At 42.5% G+C, this 23,487-nt stretch overlaps 1 protein-coding gene across 1 annotated transcript in view; it reads right to left on the reverse strand.

The window, feature by feature from the left end:
• Positions 1-1,529: 1,529 nt before the first annotated feature.
• The window catches only part of LOC126282446 (uncharacterized), a 781,073-nt gene continuing 759,115 nt past the window's right edge, over positions 1,530-23,487 (reverse strand). Inside the window, exons 19-21 of the mRNA XM_049982101.1 lie at positions 8,741-8,827; positions 8,499-8,683; positions 1,530-8,393 (exon numbers count right to left, since the gene is read on the reverse strand). Of these exons, the coding sequence (XP_049838058.1) occupies positions 7,317-8,393; positions 8,499-8,683; positions 8,741-8,827 (1,349 nt within the window). The 3' untranslated portion in view covers positions 1,530-7,316. The remainder of the gene's footprint in view (positions 8,394-8,498; positions 8,684-8,740; positions 8,828-23,487) is intronic.

Genomic DNA, 23,487 nt, shown 5'->3' on the forward strand with positions numbered 1-23,487 from the left:
ACTTTTGTCGGTATGATAATATGTTGTTAATCTTTGTGGAGTGCAGATTTCCAAATTTCATATGTGTTTCTGAAATAACACATTACACATTAGAAAATGCCTCATTGTTTGTTCACAATATGTGATCTGATATGTTGGGTTAGTCAGAGAGGACTGGCACAATGAAATAAAAGTGTTAGCTCTGCTGAACAAGTTGCAAAGGCTTGTGCTCTAAGCAGTAAAGTGTTTAGATGAGTCTGAAGTAATGGTCCCAGAGGTTCTTGTGAATGTCATTATTTAGTATCCACTGCTCATGGAATGCATATAATTCATTAAGATACAAAATTATTGCCAAATGTTTTTGACTTTGTGGAAACGTAAGGAAATATCCAAAAAGGAAACATCATAAGCCACCTATGGTACAGAACTTAATGGAGTCCTCCAATCAATGAAAAAAATTAGTCACTGGCTCTATAAAATCTTTGCTTTCATATGTAATATGCATGTGGAACATCAGAAACACATGTACTGTATAATGTAGGACTGGAATTTATTTCCCATGGCAGTAATACATTACAAGACAGTTAACTGTACAAGGTGGGTCATTCAGAAGAAACTGCAGCAAGCTATAAGGTTTAAGGAATATAAAGTAGTCACATTTACAGAAAAGGAAGAAACTTATTGTCAAATATTTTATTTTTTATTGAACACAACATGTTATATCCACATTTTTAAGTTGTATGTTTTCCTTAGTTTTGTTTTTGTAATGAGTAAAACCCCATTAAGTTTCACTGAATATCATTCTGAAATTCATAATTAGACGTTAAATATCAAAAAGGTCTTGAATATTGAGTCAAGAGAGGCACAAAGTTTATTAGAGAAAATAATAGACTATGACAACAGAAAACAGGAGGCAATAAAACAGTGCATAATGTAGATATTCCTCTTTTTTTAACAGTTACCATATTTCATATAACTCTTTATACTTTCTTAACATTTTACATACATTAGAAAATTCTGAACACTTCATCAGTATATATGAATTTATAATACGTCTGTAAATAGAACTGGATAACATTTAGTTTCATCCTGTGCCATGTGGAGGGTACATGCAACAGGAGCAACAAGCAGTAACAGCGTGGCATGCAAACGCCTTAGGTTCATATATAGGTGGCCAGTTGGCACAAAGCCAGTAGGAACCATTGTTAAGCAAAAAGTGTAGGGAAACATCTTTCATGCTATGATAAAAATGAAACATTTTGCATGTCACATTTCACTTTCTTTGTAATTTACCCATCATAAGCATAATATTTATGAAGTATTTGTATGCAATATATCATGGGAAAATCTGTGCTATGCAGGAATTCAAAGATGTCATAAAAGATTGATCTTTCAATGTAAAATAGAGTGAATGCTTAAATGATACAGTCTGATTCCCCTTTAGTATAACAATAACTGAAGCTTAACAGGGAGGTACATTTTTTTACATTTTCTGGCCACCATATCTGAGATATTGGTAGTGAAAGCTCATGAATGTCCAGTCAATGAGATTTAGACATTATACAATTTTAATACAGTTATTTTTATGCTTTACAAATATAAACAATAGTTTGCAAGCCTTAACTTTCCCTAAAATTAGTTACTGGTGGAATATATTTCAGAAAAATGGTTTACTGCTGTCAGAGCACTGAATGTGAGTTTCAGTGAAATGTGATTAGGTATGTAAAAGCTTATTATGTGTGCTTACATTTCTATCAGTTAAATTGCTTAAAGGAAGGGTTTAATCCATCTCATAACAATTGATCTACAATAAAGAAATGTCATCTTAATAATAAATTTAAGTTTGCAACAGAAACAGCAGGATATGCAACATTTTCTAGTTGACAGGTATTACACAATATTAAGTAATGAATATAGTTAATCAAGTTGTAATTGTAAAGAAAGATAACATTTAACCTGCTCAATTGTTTTATAAGATTCAGCATGCTTTCCTTTCTATAGGCTGATATTGTATAAGTTGTGCCACATTAAGTGCAAGTTAAATAATGACTTGTGGGGAAGGCAATGCCTGTGTCTAAATTAGAAATAATATTTTTTTATAAAGGCTTTTAAGTGCATTGAAATATTGTCAACTCAAACTTAAAAAGGTTAATTTTATATTCAGTACCTCTCTCACTTTTAATTTACATTTTTCAGTATCTCTCATACATTTACTACCCATTTTCTGTTATACTTTCAAAATACGTTGCTTTTCTCAGAAAAGCAAATAACATATTAACAACATTTTTTTTCTTTTCTCACATTGTATCACTTCTCCATTTCAGCACCATTAGAAGAATCACGGTGCTTTATTTAGGAAATGATATCAATGAGGGCTATAAAAATGAGAAACCTGTTTGGGCATCTGACATTAGATTGCATTTCTGTGCAGCACCATTAAACAATAAACATTAACACTGGTAAATGAGGAAATAGTTTCAGTTCATTGGTTTTTTTGGATATCTGCATAACATCACAGTAGATATCAGAAATACTTGAGTTATAATGAAACACTTGTGCTGTCGTCTCTAATACTTAAGTATATAGAACTAAATATAAATTTGACATAGTATTAAGTCCCATCACTGAAGAAGTTTAGTCAAAAATTACATACAAAAATATATCTCACTGTAAATTTTAAATGGCAGAAATGACAGGTTCAAGAAACATTGAACAATGCAAAACACTGCCACAGAAGAAAATACTCTTCAAACTGGTTCATTTACTATATAGTAATGGCAAATCATTTGATAGCATGTTGTAGGTTTATATTTACAATGAAGGTAAATCTAATTAGACAATACTGAGCCTTGGAAAAAGCTCATTTTTTCTGTACATGAATGGGAAATAAAAGTCTACCCTGGTTTGACAAAAGAAATAATTTGAATGTAGTCTACTGGTCATAAAATCTTTGCATATCAGAACGTCTTTTAAACATTATGTAATGTTTTCAAAAGGTTACACTAAGACAAGCTCAACACAAAATTAAAGCCCAGCAGTACCACTGCACAAAGTTGAAAAATATCACTAAGATATAAGTAGTGAAAATAGTGTTGTAAAATATGTAAATACATGAATGAAACATTGGTATACCAATATTTTTAACAGATCTTAATCAACAACTTATATATATGTATATATATATGTATATGCTAAGATTTCTTTCAAATTGTACTCTCTTCAGCACACTGCCATTGCTTCACAGACTCTTAAGCAAAAGCTTGAAAATGTCAAATTTGTAATTGGAGACAACTTCTGTTCACTTTCAATTGGACAATGTATCTTAGTACAAGTTCGCTATTTTTTGCAACTATCTTAGTCTGCTCTCTTCCAGTCCTCATGAACAGTTTTTGTTCAGAAATAAAATGGAGGACCAATGGTGCAGTAAGTCTGATCTGCATGACATGGTTTTCAAACTCACTTCATCACCACTTTTAGTGTTATCTTCTGAATTGAAATGATATAAAACAATATTACAGTTGCTTAAAGACAGACATCTTTCAGTTTATGTGAAAATGTTATTTTCATTGCTTCATCTATATCTGGGTAGTGTAACAATTAGTCATTACTTCATATTCTATGACACTCAGATTTTATATTATCATAAATTATGGGAAGCAGTACTGTAGTCAGCATTGGGTATCAAATAGTGCCAGTTTCAGTGTAATCTGTATCTCATTTGAAGCCTGAATAATGCAAAACTACATTTCATTTCTTGTAACTTGACCTATACATCACTACATACACATCATTTTCCTGCTAATTGGAAAGTGAGGAAGCCTGTTTGTGGTTCTTATTCCCTGCAATCTAATGGCATTTTGGTATAATTTAATGTGGTATTTCTAGGTCCTGATTTTCATTAACAAGTCAAACATAGATTTGATATGTAACAAAGTGTATGGTACAAATAAGTCACTCACTGGAAAGTTCGCAACACTACAAGTTAGCTGCTGAGTGGCACCAGAATATAGTGATAATCAGAACTGATACACAGACTAGGTCAAACAATTTAAAATTCAACCTGAGGTGTCAATACTAACATAGAGGTACTCATTAGTGTAGCCTTTTTATTCCTCTTTAATATTGCTTGACATTTAATTTGTGACTTTCATGTTAATATTTGTATTAGTACACTGCAAATTAATTTATCAATAATTTCTCTCTAGAGCCTGTGTTTCATATTGTGTTAATCATATGATCTTGAATATAACTGCATTGGAAGATAATTTCATGACTTAGCGAGTTTTCATTCTAATTATTGGAAATGTTAAACTATGAAGAGTGCTTTACAAATATTCCAAGGAAATATTTCTTGTAAGAAATGGTTTTAGGATGGAAGCCCTTCTTAAACCTGAGTTTCTCCTAAAAATATTTTAAATTATGATCACCTTACTGGCACTACATGTTTTTACTAGTAGCAACAATTTTCTTTTCCAGCTGAATTATGCTGTTTGTTTCAGCTTTACCAAACATTTGTCTGTACAGTACTGTGATGTTTGGCTGGTCAAAATGAGAAAAATTTTAAAATAGAAAGAAAATAAGTTATACATAAGATAATGTTCTCTGTGATACATATTTACAGTTATTTTATTTTTATGATGTGAAAAATGAGAAAAAAAATGGCTTTGAAGACTCAAACTTATTCATGTTAGAGAACTAGAAATAACACACCATAATGTATGCCATAATAGCACACCTTCAAACATTATTTTGAGTTAGTCATCTCAAAAAGTCTCACAGTCTGGTGGGACAAAACTGTGAATTTATGGTTAACAAGATTTATATAAAATAAACAAACTATAATGTTATGTAATGTGTGAAGATATTTCTGAAAGAAACCACTGTAATTTCAGAAACGAGTAAGAATGTTGCTATTATTCACAAATATAATTACGTTCAGGAAACTGTAATGTTTTAATAAATGTGTAATCATGTAACACTATGCTCTCAAATAGTTACAGATAAGTTAAAGCTGATATGGCTATAAACTCTGTTGAACATAAAGTGTAATATTTTGAACCTCATTACATGTGTTGCTTGCTTCTTAATAGGCAGTCACATAAGACATACATAGTATATTCACAATTTATAGTGATATTTAAGAAGGAATATAATTATTATATTTAAGGTACAGAGCATGAATATTTTCAATGGCAGTGAAAATAAATTTTACACACTCCTTTTAACATTTATGTTTGTATTAATTCATTTTCCATTAGTAGCTTGTAACAGAGCATTCTTTGCTTGCTTTGTATCAATGAACAATTTTCGACTTCTTTAAGTTACATTCTTCATTGACTTCATGTATCTTAATGGTAGAACACACAGATAAATAACTTTCATACTTGATGTCTTAAAATTTCTTCATTCTACATATTCAAATGGTTTTTCTCTGAGACATTTCTTTTCTGTTTGTCATCCATTTCCTTTTTTCTCACGATTTAAGAAATCACAGCATTGTCCAGTTTTACTAATTTCAGCTCTTCTAGAATGTAGGCTAACAATACCTATATAATGCATTATCCCTCTTAAAGCTTATCATAATCAGCTGATAGTTGAAACTTATGAAATTAAAGTTATGTAAGCATTCAAATGAAAAAGGAAAAATTACAACAGTGAAGCAGTTTTTGGCGTCTCCTCTGTGTACACACTATAAATTCCTATCTTAATATGTATTTCCAGAAAGGTTATTTTATTTTCACCATCTTTTGGTTTTAAAATGTCATAGAAGAAGCAAAGAAATACATGAATATCAAAACCTGCTGGAGTGAAACCAGTCAGTATATTCAATTGCATTTGGAAGGCAGAAAATTAGTAATTTGATCAAAACTAGAAACCCATTGGACAGATTAAACAGTATTCCAAATGTGGTCTCAAAATCTGGATCTTTTCTTTTCACTGATGATACAAACGAACTCTATTAATAGGGTACTGTACATGAATGTCATATATCTAGCTTCTGAATTTGAGTCTGGGATACCCTTCTGATTTATCTGGTAGATCGATGTTAGCAAACATTTTTACAAAGAGCTGAGTTTCAACTTAAAACTTAGAAGCTGTGCCTTTTCTATGAATATGTATCTTTAAAAATTTCAGTTTTAAACGATCAATGCTTGAGGCAAATATTTAATGTTATGTTCCATAATGGAAGGGTGGGAATGTAATTTTAGTGTTCATGTCATATAAATTCAAGAGTGATATAACTCTTGAGGCCTCCAATCTGCCACAGTTATCAGATTATGAATGCTGCAAAATGATTGATGAGAGGATTACAGATGAAATTTCCTGACAGATGAAAACTGCATACCTGGGTAGTACACCAACTTGAAAGCTTGCCTTTCACAGGTAATACTCTTTTGAATGAGCAAGCCAGGTGCACTTCATGATCTTCTCTCACAGCTTCACTTCTGTAAACAATTTTCTCCTACTTTATACAACAGTACAAATATTTGAAAAATCGAAAATATTTCATAATAACCATTACGCAGTTAACAGCATTATTTTAGGATGATTAGGAAAGTTACTGCTGTGGTGGACGACAGCCTTATATTCGTTTTTAAAACAGGAGTCGATATATATTTAACGTATCTGAGAATCGATGATGATCTCCCTCTTCAAAACAGGTCAGCGTAAATCAGAAGGCTGACACAAACTAAGGTGAGATGTGGGGAAATGTTCAAAAGGCACACGAGCTGCCATATAACCGTATTTACCTGAATGTGAGCATCCCAAATAATACTGTAGAATCTGAGACGAGGAGATTATCGGTTAGCAATAGTTTCACGTGGTTTTCCAGCAGAAGTGCCGTTACATACAGTGAAGCACGAGACCTGTACAGGCCTAGTTAAGTGCCTGTAGAAGATGTAAAAATCAGGATGAAAGTGAGATATGAGTATTGTGCACGTTGTGGATGGAAGGATACGATTCATTTACAGAAACAATTGGATTATTGGCTCGTGTTCTAAGAACTGTTAGCTTTCTCCCACGTTTGATCAGGAGGGCTAGTGACTGGCGAAAGGCCGATTCAGGCTACACAGCAAGTATACACCGAGATTATCTGACTGCTGCCAAATGAGATTCAGATCTGTCCGAATAGGTGAGGTCGGCAATATCTCTGACACATATTCGTAATTGTACACTGTACTCCTTCACAGGTAGCACCTACGAGAGGCCAAACGACTACCGAAGGTCGCCGTCGCCCGCTCGAGCTGACGGAACGAGGAAGGCCACTGTGCGGAGCACCGACGTCTCGGCGATATCGATCCGTCTCCCTCCCCTGCAAAACGGACCCACTCAAGTCAGATAGTCCACACCTGGACCTTCTCCGCCACTACACACCAGTTGGCGTGGTCGTAATAGGACGAGATGATGTGCAAGTTTTCGACGTATCGCTCGATGAGCTGGTCCAACTCGCCCTCGCGGAACACGTGGTAGTAGCGGTGGAAGGTGATGGCGCCCCCGCCGTCCGACGGCAGCGACTCTTGCGACGTCGAGCCGCTCAGCGACGAGGCGCAAGACTCCGTCTTCGGGAGGTCTTCCGGGGGCTCGGCAGTCCGGTGGCGGCCGGTTCGCGGGGGCGGCTGTTGTGCGGCCGGCGGCGGAGGCGGCGGCACCGGCGGGGGCGGCAGCGCCTCCTCGGACGAAGACGCGCCCCCGACACGCCCCCTGCCCCCGCTGCCGTCACTGAGCGACGCGGTGCTCGCCGTGGGCAGCCCGTCACTCGCGTCGCTGCTCGACTCGAGAGAGAGGCCGGAGCGCAACTGCGGGGGCGGCGGCGGCGGAGGGGGCGGGTGCTGCGGCGGAGGCGGGGACGCTTCCTCCTCCTCGTCCTCCAGCTCGTCCGTCAGGTCGGCGCTCGTCTGTCTCGAGTAGGACTCGAGCGCCACGTCCTCGGAGACGGGCCCGCCGTCACGGCGCCGGGTCTCCGTTTCCGGCGCGGCGCCCTCTCGCCGCCCGTCGGTCTCCGGGGTGCCCGCCAGTGTCACGGTCTCGCCGAGGGTGGAGCGGTGCCGCCTGCCCGCCTCCCAGCTGAAGTTCTTCAGATCTTCGAGGATCCTCCGGTCGGAGCTCTCGTTGAGGCTGGCGATGAAGGAGTTGCGCTCGTGTAACTCTTCGCTGAGCCGGCTGAGGTCGTGCAGCTCCTCACTGAGCCGCGACAGGTAGGGGTCGTCCCTGTAGGCGGCCGCGCCAGGGGGCAGGAACGCCTCTACCGGGGGCGGCGGCGGGGGCGGAGAGCCCGGACGCGGGGGTAGCGGCGGGGGTGGAGACGCGGGTCGGCTGCGTTCGGCGCGGTACTGGTCGATCTCCTCGAGCAGCTTCTCGCTCAGCTTCTCCGCGAAGTCCGCCAGGTGCTGCCGGCAGCTCTCGTCGCCGCCCTCCGCCGGCCAGCCGGGGGTGGGAGCGGTGGCGGAAGGCGCCTCGCGCCGGGGGCTGACGCGGCGGCTGCCGGTGGCGCTGCTGCCGCCCCCGCTGCCGCCGGCGCCGCCCCAGCCGTGGATCAGCGCCAGCGGGTCGTCGAGCTTGCGGCGGCGCGCGCGCGGGCTAGACTGGATGACGGCGTCGACCGCGTCTTCCAGCGAGCTGGCCACGTCCGCCGCCGCCTCCAGCAGGCTCAGCGACGGCGGGGAGGCGCCTGCGGCCGCCACGGGGGCCGCCAGCTCCTCCTCTGCGGGGAGCGTGGGCGGCGGCGCGGGCGGTGGCTGGAGCGTGGGCGCCGGCGGGGGCGGCGACGGTGTGCGGGGGTGGGGATGCGCCTCGGAGGAGGCGGGCACACTGTCGGCGCTGCTGCGCACCGCCCCTGCTGCGTCGTCTGTCGGCCCAAAGCAGACAATTAACTGTGACCTAGCGCCGGGTCAATTCAGCTTACCTAAGACGTAAAGATGTGGTAGCATGTGTCATCATAGGCATGGAAAGAAGGAAAGAAAGATTCAGAGAGAGAGAGAGAGGGAGGGAGATAGAGAGATGGACATAGACAGAACAATATCTATCGTCGTCTAAATCGATAAAAAAGGCAAATGTATTGCTGCATTATTCTTTGACAATGTTTGAACGCAAAGACAACAATAAATTACAACCTGATACACTATTACCTCAAAATGGTTCAAATGGCTCTGAGCACTATGGGACTTAACATCAGTCCACTAGAACTTTTTTTTAAAAAAAAAAAAAACTTTATTGACCAATTATTACAATGATACAATTTAACCTACTACCTAATACATTAGTAGGTCCTATTTTTAACTTTTACAATTTCTAACTACAGCTATTGTTCAAACACTACAGGTATCTACAATAATTCTTTACTACTATGGGGTTAGTCTACTATGCTCACTACATTGTTATTTTGGTGTTGCCCTACTCTTTCTGCTTTTAGTTACAATAGTACTTTTGCATATTTGTTATTGATATTACTTAAACTACACTACCTGCAGCGTTACAAGTGTGCCAGGTTGATATAAACCTAATTGTTGGCCTTTCTCACTAAGCTAATCCTAGTGGGAGTGCCCCTGGCACTGGGCTGGTCGGTGACCTAGAACTTAGAACTACTTAAACCTAACTAACCTAAGGACATCACACACATCCGTGCCCGAGGCAGGGTTCGGACCTGCGACCGTAGCGGTGCGCGGTTCCAGACCTAAGCGCCTAGAACCGATCGGTCATTATCATCTATTTGAAGAGTTCGCGGCGACATAGCGACTATTTATCGTCTCTCTCCGTTAACATGGATACCGCTACCCTGAGCAGCATGCGACAGGAAATGTCTTTGACACTGATTTCATTTCGTTCTGTATCTCTGACTTGAGTGATACGGTGTCTTTTCTGTTCAGTACTGGTGTATATTATTCCGTGTATGTACCTACTAATAGCGCACTTCATACAAATTAAGCGCAGTTTGCCACTCATTTCAGTGCTATGACATTACTTGATTAAATGAGCCTTCTGTATCAATAACTGAGGGATTTATTCAATATATTTGTTTATTTATGTCTACGAGTTTTATTTACGAGGCGTTGTAATCTCGTGTTTCTAATTTAATCTCCGTTAGTTGTTCGTCATGATCAAAGTGACGAAGCAGGATGACAAGCTCAATTACGTTTGCAAGTAAAAGAGGAAGGTGATGGCTACGCAAGTCAGACAGACCCCAGTAAGAGCGGACGCAGCTGGTGGCGATCTGTTAGAATCTGACCTTGAATGCGCAGCTTGTGGACAAGCGTCCGAAGGCGCACATAGTGGCAGTTGGCCAGCGCTAACGCTCTTTGGTACCCCGACTCTCGCTAAGTAATTTGACACCGAAATTTATAAATCGTTTTACATGGTTTCACAATACTTGCGAGAGAACTCGCAGTGCTAAACAAGAGGATTTCACATGAGGTGAGGACACACTGGATTTCGTTTGTCAGAATCTTTTAGTTGCCATCTGAAAGTGACGCTCACTCCCGTATCGTACCCAGTTGCATGCCAAGGTCATGTGAAAGTTGTTAATAATAACCGAAACATAGACTACACTCTCACCCGTAATTAACCTGCAGGGCCTTATGCCACTGGTTGTCTTCGTAATAGAGACATCTTGACAAAGTGAAAACCTCATTTTCCTGTGACGTTTTAATAAATTCCAGCGAACGTTGCTTACTGGTGTGTTTTGCTATCGGAGTGTAATTTAAGACTAGTCCTATTATGCTGCTAAGCACTGGAGTAAGGCGATGGTGAGCAGTTCTCAATTACCCTGGCTGCCATAAAAGTTTGCAAGTGGCCGTTTCCGCGTGAAACTTAACAGTAACTCCTGTGATAAAGCGAGTCGAAACAACAATGAAGGAGACATAATGGAGTGTACTAGAACCCACAAGTCAATCCTGAACAGCAAGCCTGCCTATGTGCGATCTTCCTCAATCTTCTACCTTTATTCGTGGGCTTCATGATGAACAGCCTATCATTTCGTTAATGGTCATAGTTAATGTGATATTTGTTTCTTAGGGAAACCACTGTGCGAAATTCTTAAGAGTTTGTTGTGAAAAATGTGGGTAGCCATAAATTTGCGTTCGGTGCGTCTTATATCACATGTAACTACTTATGAAATTTAGAGAACATGTTGAAGTATTTTTTAAACTTGGAAGGATATCGCTATCTGTCTCCAATGTCGAGAAAATTGAATGTATGTAAAGGGCTCTGCCACGAACACAGGCGCCAGTGAAAAAGCCAGAATAAAATATTAATAAATTCCTTACATCTCGTAAAGGGCCGTGATACAGAACAAGTTTTGTCAAATTATGCTTCGCAAAGAGGAGAGTATTTTGGCATATGAATGACATGCAAAACTGTCATATCTAACGCGATACGCAAGCAACTACAGCTTTTTAGATGAGATAATGTAACATTTGAGGACCATCAATAGCTGGTAAAACGAGATTTTCTGTGTGTTTTGCAAAAATATAAGTGAAGAAGTTATAAGTTTAATTTAACTCTGAGAATGGGCTTTCTCATATCTACTGACCTGATTTTCCCTCAATTGTTAGTTTAGTAACACACTGTTTTACGATTTGTCACAGTTTCAACTGTGTTAGAGTGGTTGTGAGATGACTATTTGTAAAATATGCTGTGTTCAGACGTGGGGCAAGAGAAGTTACGAATTACTCGAAACTTGTCAGAATCCTTCATGAATACATGTCTCCTGAGCCACATTACTTATCACCTAGACTCATACACTCCTGGAAATTGAAATAAGAACACCGTGAATTCATTGTCCCAGGAAGGGGAAACTTTATTGACACATTCCTGGGGTCAGATACATCACATGATCACACTGACAGAACCACAGGCACATAGACACAGGCAAGAGAGCATGCACAATGTTGGCACTAGTACAGTGTATATCCACCTTTCGCAGTAATGCAGGCTGCTATTCTCCCATGGAGACGATCGTAGAGATGCTGGATGTAGTCCTGTGGAACGGCTTGCCATGCCATTTCCACCTGGCGCCTCAGTTGGACCAGCGTTCGTGCTGGACGTGCAGAAAGCGTGAGACGACGCTTCATCCAGTCCCAAACATGCTCAATGGGGGACAGATCCGGAGATCTTGCTGGCCAGGATAGTTGACTTACACCTTCTAGAGTACGTTGGGTGGCACGGGATACATGCGGACGTGCATTGTCCTGTTGGAACAGCAAGTTCCCTTGCCGGTCTAGGAATGGTAGAACGATGGGTTCGATGACGGTTTGGATGTACCGTGCACTATTCAGTGTCCCCTCGACGATCACCAGAGGTGTACGGCCAGTGTAGGAGATCGCTCCCCACACCATGAGGCCGGGTGTTGGCCCTGTGTGCCTCGGTCGTATGCAGTCCTGATTGTGGCGCTCACCTGCACGGCGCCAAACACGCGTGCGACCATCATTGGCACCAAGGCAGAAGCGACTCTCATCGCTGAAGACGACACGTCTCCATTCGTCCCTCCATTCACGCCTGTCGCAACACCACTGGAGGCGGGCTGCACGATGTTGGGGCGTGAGCGGAAGACGGCCTAACGGTGTGCGGGACCGTAGCCCAGCTTCATGGAGACGGTTGCGAATGGTCCTCGCCGATACCCCAGGAGCAACAGTGTCCCTAATTTGCTGGGAAGTGGCGGTGCGGTCCCCTACGGCGCTGCGTAGGATCCTACGGTCTTGGCGTGCATCAGTGCGTCGCTGCGGTCCAGTCCCAGGTCGACGGGCACGTGCACCTTCTGCCGACCACTGGCGACAACATCGATGTACTGTGGAGACCTCACGCCCCACGTGTTGAGCAATTCGGTGGTACGTCCACTCGGCCTCCCGCATGCCCACTATACGCCCTCTCTCAAAGTCCATCAACTGCACATACGGTTCACGTCCACGCTGTCGCGGCATGCTACCAGTGTTAAAGACTGCGATGGAGCTCCGTATGCCACGGCAAACTGGCTGACACCGACGGCGGCGGTGCACAAATGCTGCGCAGCTAGCGCCATTCGACGGTCAACACCGCGGTTCCTGGTGTGTCCGCTGTGCCGTGCGTGTGATCATTGCTTGTACAGCCCTCTCGCAGTGTCCGGAGCAAGTATGGTGGGTCTGACACACCGGTGTCAATGTGTTCTTTTTTCCATTTTCAGGAGTGTATATTCTCAGTCAGATTTAAATGAGCATGATGTGGAGGAAGTCTGATTAAACTATTATGCCCTTTAGCATCAGCCAGTTAGTCGACATGACAGCGTGGAGTTTTTGGCTTGTATACGAAAGTTCTGTTAACTTCCCCTTACACAAGTTATGACCACTTTTATCCAACAATGTCCACCTTTATCCAACGGAACATTTCTTTGTACCCAAAGCGAAATATTCCTTTTCCTCCATGCATTGTTGAAGCTTTCTCCATTACGTCGGAGTGGTTTGGCGCATTTCCCGCAACTATTGTCGAATTCGGAGGAATATTATGCATGCACAACATTATCTTCACGCCAGGTGAACGTGTTCTTGGACGACCACTTTTATTACGAATCTCGTGTTCAGACATGTTGCACTGTTTCTATTGATGCGACGCCAACACAAAACTCTAGTTCAGGGCTGGGCACGAGAGCTGCTCGCATGGTTGCCGGCGGGCATCGTCGACCTCGAGGGCAACGCTGAGCAGCTGCGAGGGCACGGACTGCGGGCAGCAGAGATGTGCGATGTGGGTGGCCGCTTGGGCACGCACATTAGGCGGGGAACAACGGTGGCACTGTGAGAGTGCTTTGCGCACACCGCTGAGTATGGACAAGCTAACGCACGTAGTGCAGGTGGGACATACGTACGTCCGAGGTCGTTTTACTCGGCACAGGTACACTGTTACCGGGAGGCCAGTCACCACTACATGCGTATGTTGGAGGTAAGTGTAAAATGTGCTTACTCGAAGTTTGTGTATCCTATGACACGCAACGGTTGGCCATGTACGTATGAGACACAGTTTCTAGACATTGTAACACGTTCTACTTTTATGGCGACAAATAGGATAGACGTTTGTACAATGATTTTCAACTAGAATCTCGATATTTGGTGTCAAATTACTGGTCAGTAGGCCCGCTGCACCTGTCAGATGAACATCAGTAAGACTGCTCCTAAGCTTCGGTTTTGTCAATTTCATTACGGAAAAAAATACTCTCGCAGAAGTATGTTGTTCCAAAAAACTATACACATGAGCAGGTATTTTAAAATATAACAATGGAAACTGTTCACCTGGGAAATATTTGTAGAAGCTTTCCAAGGTTTCTACAGTGCAAAACTTCTCCTTCAGTACACTGAATTTCAGAAGGCACATTTTCAACGTTAACTGCAAAAGGAGCCACAAAAAGGATGACATCGGAATCCAGTCGATTTAGATACTCAAATCTACCATCAAAAATGCGTTCTAGAGAGTCGAGCGCCATCATAAACCCATGAAAATGTTTTTTAAGCCTCTCCTGTTCCAAATTGTTTTCACTAACAACTAGTGCAACGATCTGGAAGTGTATACACGACTTTTCTGACAGTTGCTTTGTTCACAAAAGCAGTTTGCTCTTGAATGCCAAAATAGTGTCAAATACACCTCTAATTACCTTATTTCTACCTTGCAAAGCTATATTCGAGCTATTCAGATGCTTGGTTACGTCATTTAAAAACGAAAGGTCTAAAATACACAGTGGGTCGTCCACTTCTTTCACCGGTTTCCATTTTGCATCCATGAATAACGCTATATCTTTACGCAAATTAAAATTGCCTTCTAGAGAGTGGAGCGCCATCATAAACCCATGAAAATGTTCTTTGAGCCTCTCCTGTTCCAAATTGTTTTCACTAACAACTAGTGCAACGCTCTGGAAGTGTACACACGACATTTCTGACAGTTGCTTTGTTCACAAAAGCAGTTTGTTCTTGAATGCCAAAATAGTGTCAAATACACCTCTAATTTCCTTATTTCTACCTTGCAAAGCTATATTCGAGCTATTCAGATGCTTGGTTACGTCATTTAAAAACGCAAGGTCTAAAATACACAGTGGGTCGTCCACTTCTTTCACCGGTTTCCATTTTGCATCCATGAATAACGCTATATCTTTACGCAAATTAAAAAATCCTCCTAAAACAACACCTTGACTCAACCAGCGTACTTCACAGAAATATGGAACTTCGCCGTATTCACACTCGAGATCTGCCAGGAACGTTTTGAATTGTCTGTGTCCCAAACCGTGCAATCTGAAAATGTTAACCGATCGGAGTGGCCGAGCGGTTCTAGGCGCTACAGTCTGGAACCGCGCGACCGCTACGGTCGCAGGTTCGAATCCTGCCTCGGGCATGGATGTGTGTGATGTCCTTAGGTTAGTTAGGTTTAAGTAGTTCTAGGTTCCAGGAGACTGATGACCTCAGAAGTTAAGTCCCATAGTGCTCAGAGCCATTTTTTTGAGAATGTTATCTGTTTTTATAGCTACGTATGACGCCAACTAGTTTTGCACATTTTGCTAGCAAATTAACATGGTGAAGAACGCAATGTATTGTTAACAGTTCCTGCTGGACACCGACGGCTTTCAACTTTTTCGTATCAAAGCAACGATACTAAACTAACGACCAATCATTACAGGATTCCCATCTGTTGCAATCGATGAAAGTTTTTCCCAGCATAGCTCTTATTTCTCTATTATATGTTCTACGCATGAATATACGAGGGTTGAAATTAGTGGCAACTATTTATTCCCAACCGATATAAAAGAGTTACATGTTTGTGCCTGTTACTGTCCTTCAAAGTAGCCTCCAGCGTTGTGTAGAACCCGTTGCCAGCGATGTGGAAGGCGTTTCGCAAACCTGGTCGCAGGTGATGCTCCAAAAACGAACAGTAATACGATTTAAGTCCTTATGACTTTGATTTGACTCCGAAGATAAAGGGACAACATCGGAGCATCCGCTTCAGAACTGTTACAGAGATTCGACAGGCAGTAGACCGCTCCACCCGCACCGTCAACACAACGTCTTCTTTTGATTCGCGTATCAGCTACGTGCTCATTGTTACAGGAAACAGATCTACTTAACAAACGAATGAAGCCAGTACTCCATAATCGGGCGTGAGGCGTCACATTTTCTTAAGAGAAATTGCTAATTACCATAGCATTATGTCACTGCCATTAGCCACATAGTGCTATAATTGGCTAAAAGAAATTTTTTGCGAATCACGGAAATTACTTCTAGAAGCGAACGAGAATTCTGTAACGAATAAGAACCCTAAACTCCAGATACTGGCGGACGCCTATGATCGTCACAATTTCCCGGAAACATCCACATCTAACCGCAAGCGACCTGATGACGTGTGGTAGAGGTTGCTTCCGTGCCACTAACTCATACCCCATTCCCTATACCATTCGCGAATGACGCTTGGGGAGAAATAGTGCTAGTAAGACATATATGTGTTAGGCACACGTTCACCAAGCAGCTAGTCAGTATGCAACTGTTTGAATGCTGCGGCTGGTAGCAGTTGAAAACCTGACGACATAGTTACAAAGCTGCCGATATGTATCTAGGAGAACTATACTGCGTTCGTCGTAAGCATAAAATTGATGAAAACGTCACACCATGTATTTCAACGTTTCCTAGAATCTCATTGGATTTCGTTACATTTGTAGCTGAAGTCCAGCTGTATCGACTACAGTCCAGTACGATGATACGGATATGCTTTATGCTGTGCGCTACGCGCACATCAATCGAGCGATGATTCAGGACGACAACTTTACCGGCACATTTAATTTGGACAACACTGGCCAGCCACGTAGCCGAACTAACCTGCAATGATATGAGCAGTTCCAGTTAACGACGTAAAAAAAGACGAGCAGAGAAACACTATACACTGCTGGCCATTAAAAATGAACCACTACGAAGATGACGTCCTACAGATGCCAAATTTAACCGACAGGAAGAAGATGCTGTGATATGCAAATGATTAGCTTTTCAGAGCATTTACACATGGTTGGTGCCGGTGGCGGCTCTTACAACGTGCTGGCATGAGGAAAGTTTCCAACCGATTTCGCATACACAAATAGCAGTTGACCGGCGTTGGCTGGTGAAACGTTGTTGTGATGCCTCGTGTAAGGAGAAATGCGTACCACCACGTTTCCGACTTTGATAAAGGCCGTATTGTAGCCTATCGCGATTGCGGTTTATCGTATCGCGACATTGCTGCTCGCGTTGGTCGAGATCCAATGACTGAGCAGAATATGGAATCGGTGGGTTCAGGAGGGTAATACAGAACGCCGTGCTGGATCCCAACGGCCTCGTATCACTAGCAGTCGAGGTGACAGGCATCTTAGCCGTATGGCTGTAACGGATCGTGCAGCCACGTCTCGCTCCCTGCGTCAACAGATGGAGGCGTTTGCAAGACAACAACCATCTGCACGAACAGTTCGACGACATTTGCAGCAGCATGGACTAACAGCTCGGAGACCATGGCTGTGGCTACCCTTGACGCTGAATCACAGATAGGAGCGCCTGCGATGGTGTACTCAACGACGAACCTATGTGCACGAATGGCAAAACGTCATTTTTTTTATGAATCCAGGTTCTGTTTACAGCATCATGATGGTCACATCCGTGTTTGGCGACATCGCGGTGAACGCACATTGGAAGCGTGTATTCGTCATCTCCATACTGACGTATCACCCGGCGTGATGGTATGGGGTGCCACTGGTTACACCTCTCAGTCACCTCTTGTTCACACTGACGGCACTTTGAACAGTGGACGTTACATTTCAGATGTATTACGACGCGTGGCTCTACCCTTCATTCGATCCCTGCGAAACCCTACATTTCAGCAGGATAATGCACGACCGCATGTTGCATGTCCTGTGCGGGCCTTTCTGGATACAGATAATGTTCGACTGGTGCCCTGGCCAGCACATTCTCCAGAACTCTCACCAACTGAAAACGTCTGGTCAATGGTGGTCGAGCAACTGGCTCGTCACAATACGCCAGTCACTACTCTTGATGAATTGTGGTATCGTGTTGAAGCTGTATGGGTAGCTGTACCTGTACACGCCATGGAAGCTTTGTTTGACTCAATGCCCACGCGTATCAAGGCTGTTGTTACGGCCAGAGGTGGTTGTTCTGGGTACTGATTTCTCTGGATCTATGCACCCAAATTGCGTGAAAATGTAATCACATGTCAATTATAATATAATATATTTGTCCTATGAATACCTTTTTATCATCTGCATTTCTTCTTGGTGCAGCAATTTTAATGGCCAGTAGAGTAGCTTCGAACATCATTTAATTTTTAAAGAGAATGAAATGACATTCGTTAAAACTGTAGCAACAGTGCACGCTCCACAGGGGACCAGACGGAAAGCATAGCATGTTCTCTTTCTTAGCTGACATCGTATTGTAATTAAAAAGAAGAGTCATAACAATTTCCAAGCATAGGGTAATTTTTTATGTGTGCTTTGTGCGACATAAAACTGTACCGCGTGGATTTCAGAATGTAGCTAAATATTGAAGCCACTGAAGGTATTAGTTACAGTCAGTTGGTAGGTAGTCTCTGAACATATCTGAATCCGAGAAATATATTTCAGTACTGAAACTGTCGTCTGCAACTCTGATGCCGAATCGATTAGTATCCTGGCAGCGTTCGGCAGTGACGTGTGACAAAGCTTTGTGTATAAATTTCTGAAATGTGTTGTTTCTCACGACAAATGAGTTAGCTTGCAGTGGTACGGTGCCAACTGCAAACATGCAGCATTTGTGTGGTATGCTCGATTTCGTGAAAATTATTGTTTTCCGCGTTTCTATGACGCTTATAAGTCAGGCTCGATGTTGAGTGATCGATCTGAAGGACGCGGAGATGCCACGTTACCGTGTGAGACAAAGTTATCAGCATGCGGTACAGTTGTGAAAGCACCTTCTTGTGGGCCTCTATTTCAACAGATGGTCGAATCGTGCAAATATCAAGATTTGTGGGGAATTTCAACGTGAGAGTTGCCTGACATAGGACAGAATGGGAACGTGACAACAGTCGTACTCTTCGCCAAGTTTAAACTCGACATAGTCTCACCAACGCACGGGAGGGTCACCGCAATGAGCACCAAGCACATCATAACCTCTTCATATCTGCAGCTGTCATCCGAGAACAAGTAAAGGACTTCCGAAACATTCTGCATGATACCGTGTCAGTGGTCAGAAACCAACGGCAGACAGACTAACAAAATGTCTCATGTGTAGGCTGCCGGTAACTTCACAATACAAACGGCTGCGTTTGAAGTCGTGTCGTGACCGCTGTTCTTAGTATATATTAATGACTTGCCATTCTGTATTCACGAAGATGCAAAGCTGGTAATTTTTGCCGATGATACAAGTATAGCTACCACACCCAACGGACAAGAATTAACTGGTGAAATTGTAAACGACGTTTTTCAGAAAATCATTAAGTGGTTCTCTGCAAATAGGCTCTCATTACACTGTGACAAAACACAGTATTTACAGTTCCACACAGTAAATGGAATGACACCATTAATAAATATAGACTTTGATCAGAAATCGGTGGCTAAGGTAGAATATTCAAAATTTCTAGGTGTATGCATTGATGAGGGATTGAACTGGAAAAAGCACACTGAAGATCTGCTGAAACGTTTGAGTTCAGCTACTTATGCTATTAGAGTCATTGCCAATTTTGGCGATATACATCTTAGTAAATTAGCTTACAACGCCTATTTTCATTCTCTGCTTTCGTATGGCATCATATTCTGGGGTAACTCATCACTGAGTAAAAGAGTGTTCATTACACAAAGGCGTGTAATCAGAATAATTGCTGGAGCTCATCCAAGATCATCCTGCAGGTCTTCACTCTTCACTACTCAAGGTTAAATCTAACTTTGGCTAAGAAGGGGGTAGATTATGCTGCCACAAAAGTCTTTAGTCACTTACCTAATAGCATCAAAAGTCCGACCGATAGCTATATAGCATTTAAAAGGAAATTAAAAGAATTTCTTAATGGCAACTCCTTCTACTCATTAGATGAATTTTTGGATATAGTAAGTGGGTAATTTCACCAACACCCTCCCCCCTCCCAAAAAATATTAAGTGTCATGTAATATTTTGTGTAATGTAACATCTTGTATAGACACCTTTTATTAGTCTGACACGTTCCACATCATTAAGAAGTGTCGTATTCATGATCTATGGAACAAGTACCAATCTAACCTAGACAGCTGATGAATGGTGTCGCATTGTGGGCAGCGATGAGTCACGTTTCTCCTCTATCCTGGAGAACCATCGCCGACGAGTGTGACTGCGACCTGGGGACAGGACCCATTTTTCGAATGTTTTGGAAATACGCGGCTGTGTTACTCCTGGCGTCATTGCGTGGTAAGCCATCGGATAGGATTTCACGTTCTGGCCGGTAGTGAGTCAGTGTGCTCTCATGGCTAGGTACAATGGGACGGCTATCCTGCGTTCTCTCTTGAGTGACCTTGTAATGGTGCTGTTTTTCAGCAGAACAATGCTCGTCTGCATGTGGCACATGCCTATGAACTGTCTGAGCGATGATGAGGTAATCCCGTGATCAGCAAGATCCCCATATCTGTCCCTGATAGAACGCATGTGAGACCAACTCGGACGTCAGTTCCATCCCGGTGGCAGTGTCCGGGATACCAAGGACCTGCTATAATTCTTTGGAGCAATTTTGCCTCAGAAGCGGGCGCAACGGCATTCTGGCACCCTTCCCAGCCGAATCAGTTCAGATGGTTCAAATGGCACTGAGGACTATCGGATTTAACATCTGAGGCCATCAGTAACCTAGAACCTAAAACTACATAAACATAAGGAGATCACACACATCCATGCTCGACGCAGGATTCGAACCTGCGGCCGTCGCAGTCGCGCGGTGCCGGACTGAAGCGCTTAGAACCGCTCGGCCACCGCGGCCGCTACCGAATCAGTATTTGCGTACAGTCCAGAGAGGGTGCAACATCACATAGATAAGTGGACTCATACTGCCAAGTTCTTTGTAAATTTGTTTCGAAATTTTAATTATTGAAATAACATGTTATGTTTCACTTCGTTTCCTCCTCCCATTTTGGGTTCAAAAATGGTTCAAATGGCTCTGAGCACTATGGGACTTAACATCTGAGGTCATAAATCCCCAAGAACTTAGAACTACTTAAACCTAACTAATCTAGGGACATCACACGCATCCATGCATGAGGCAGGATTCGAACCTGCGACCGTAGCGGTCGCGCGGTTCCAGACTGAAGCGCCTAGAGTCGCTCGGCCACTCCGGCCGGCCTCCCATTTTGGGTGCTACACTCTTTGAGTCAGGCGGTGTACGATTATGCATAGGAGGGCTAAAACAAACGAAAAGGAAAACCAGTACAAAAATGAAAATAAAAATTCAATGCATCGTATTTGATATGCCTATCAAATGATGGCGTTTTGATTCATAGGTTAATCTCCTTGAGAAAGGTATAGGCGAGACAAACAATTCCGAAATGTATCGATAGATTTTACACATGTTTTTATTAATCAATTAATTTTTTAGGTCAAGCAACCCACTTTTGTCGAGGCATTTTGATCCTGTATGCCAACTATGATACGTCAGGTAATTTATTAATCAATTAATCTTTTAGGTCAAACAATCCACCTGTGTCGAGGCATTTTGATCCTGTATGCCAACTGTGATGCGTCAAGTAATTTACAATGATTTTTGAAGAAACTGTCCGAGTTTAAGACTAGCATGACTATCGTATCAGGCTCCTGTGGATTAGTTGATGGAAGCCGAATATTTTATGACGCTAAGGATAATAGATGGTTCTGACTTCCAATAAATGTTAATATGGGGATAGTTTCCAAACGGGAAAACGAATGCGTAAACTTCAGTCATCCGACGACAGCTGGCGAAGTAAGTGTGAGTGAAGAGACTGATACCGATTGAAAGAATACGATTTGTTTTATTTCTTATACAAATTTCAGAGGTTCAAACTCATGAAGAGGTTGATGTATGTGAGTCAATACGATATGGATGTGTAGTGTTTAGGACTTTGGGGTAAGCTGTGGCACTTTCGCCGGCCAGAGTGGCCGAGCGGTTCTGGGCGCTACAGTCTGGAACCGCGAGACCGCTACGGTCGCAGGTTCGAATCCTGCCTCGGGCATGGGTGTGTGTGATGTCCTTAGGTTAGTTAGGTTTAAGTAGTTCTAAGTTCTAGGGGACTGATGACCTCAGACGTTAAGTTCCATAGTGCTCAGAGCCATTTGAACCATTTTTGTGGCACTGTCCCCAGTGGTTGCAGGCTCTATTTTCTGTCGTGTTACATGACATACAGTATTACATGCACTTTGTAAACACTATAATGTCCGCATGTAAAGGACTGACATGAAAACAGGTGATTAATTTCAAGAAATTTTATGTAGTTCCCAAAAGTGTTGTACTACATCAGAACCAACTTTTACCGTGTGAAAATTTAGTGCACGGCAAACGAAGAGACGTCCGTCTGAAACAATGGATTTGTCTGTTAGCTTTCGATTTCGCAGCACTTGGCCCCAACAGTCAAGTTTAGGTATTTTGTGTATTATAAATTTACTAAAAGTGCATAATTATGTTTCATTCTAATAGAGTATTAAATCTGTAAATATTAACAGTTCCAGTTACTGTTATGTATTCACATATTTTGACAGTCTCCTGACAAATGATCAGGGAAATGGGTATTATATTCAAATTGTCTATGCTTTTTATGTTATACGGGAATCAACTCATTTTTGAGTCTATGGAACGAAAAGTGAATCTAATCTAATCGAAACCAAGAGCGTAGAACTGTATCATGTAGTGTCCATTTACACCAACTGATGAAAAGTATCCGGACATCCCAGTGTAACGCGGGACTGAACAATAGTTGTCACGAGGGCAGACCCTACAGCATAAGGTGGGAGGGGGGAATATAGCGTTGCCAGCAGAAAAGCAGTAACAACAGAATGCGTCAATCAGGAAAACTCACTGACTTCGAACGTAGCGTGCTGAGCAATAAATCCATCAGGAACGCTTCAGCCCTTCTAAGTCTTGCCAAGCCGACTATTAGTGGTGTGATTGTGAAGTGGAAATGCGAAGGAACACTGGCAACTAAACCAAAACCAGTGAGACCTCATACACTGACGGACAGGAAGCGACGAACATTGTGGTTGTCAAAAATCGCATGAAATCAGCCGAAGTAGTCTCTCATTAGTTTCAAGAGCGCTTTCAGCAGTCCAGGCAGCATAATGACCGCGCGTAGTGAATGAAAAAGAATTGGGTACAATGGTCGAGTAACTCATCGTAAGCCACACATTTTTGTAGTTGGCGCTAAGCAAAGTTTGAAGTGGTGTAAAGAGAGACGACACTGGATAATGGACGAATAGAAACGGTTTATTTGGAATGCTCCATCACGCTGTACGCTGCAGAAATCCGTTGGAAAGGTTTGAGATTTCGCAGATGGCCGGACAATGTTATCTGCCTTTATGTATAGTG

The sequence above is a fragment of the Schistocerca gregaria genome, chromosome 7 (genome assembly GCF_023897955.1).
Source record: "Schistocerca gregaria isolate iqSchGreg1 chromosome 7, iqSchGreg1.2, whole genome shotgun sequence".
Taxonomy (NCBI): Eukaryota; Metazoa; Arthropoda; class Insecta; order Orthoptera; family Acrididae; genus Schistocerca; species Schistocerca gregaria.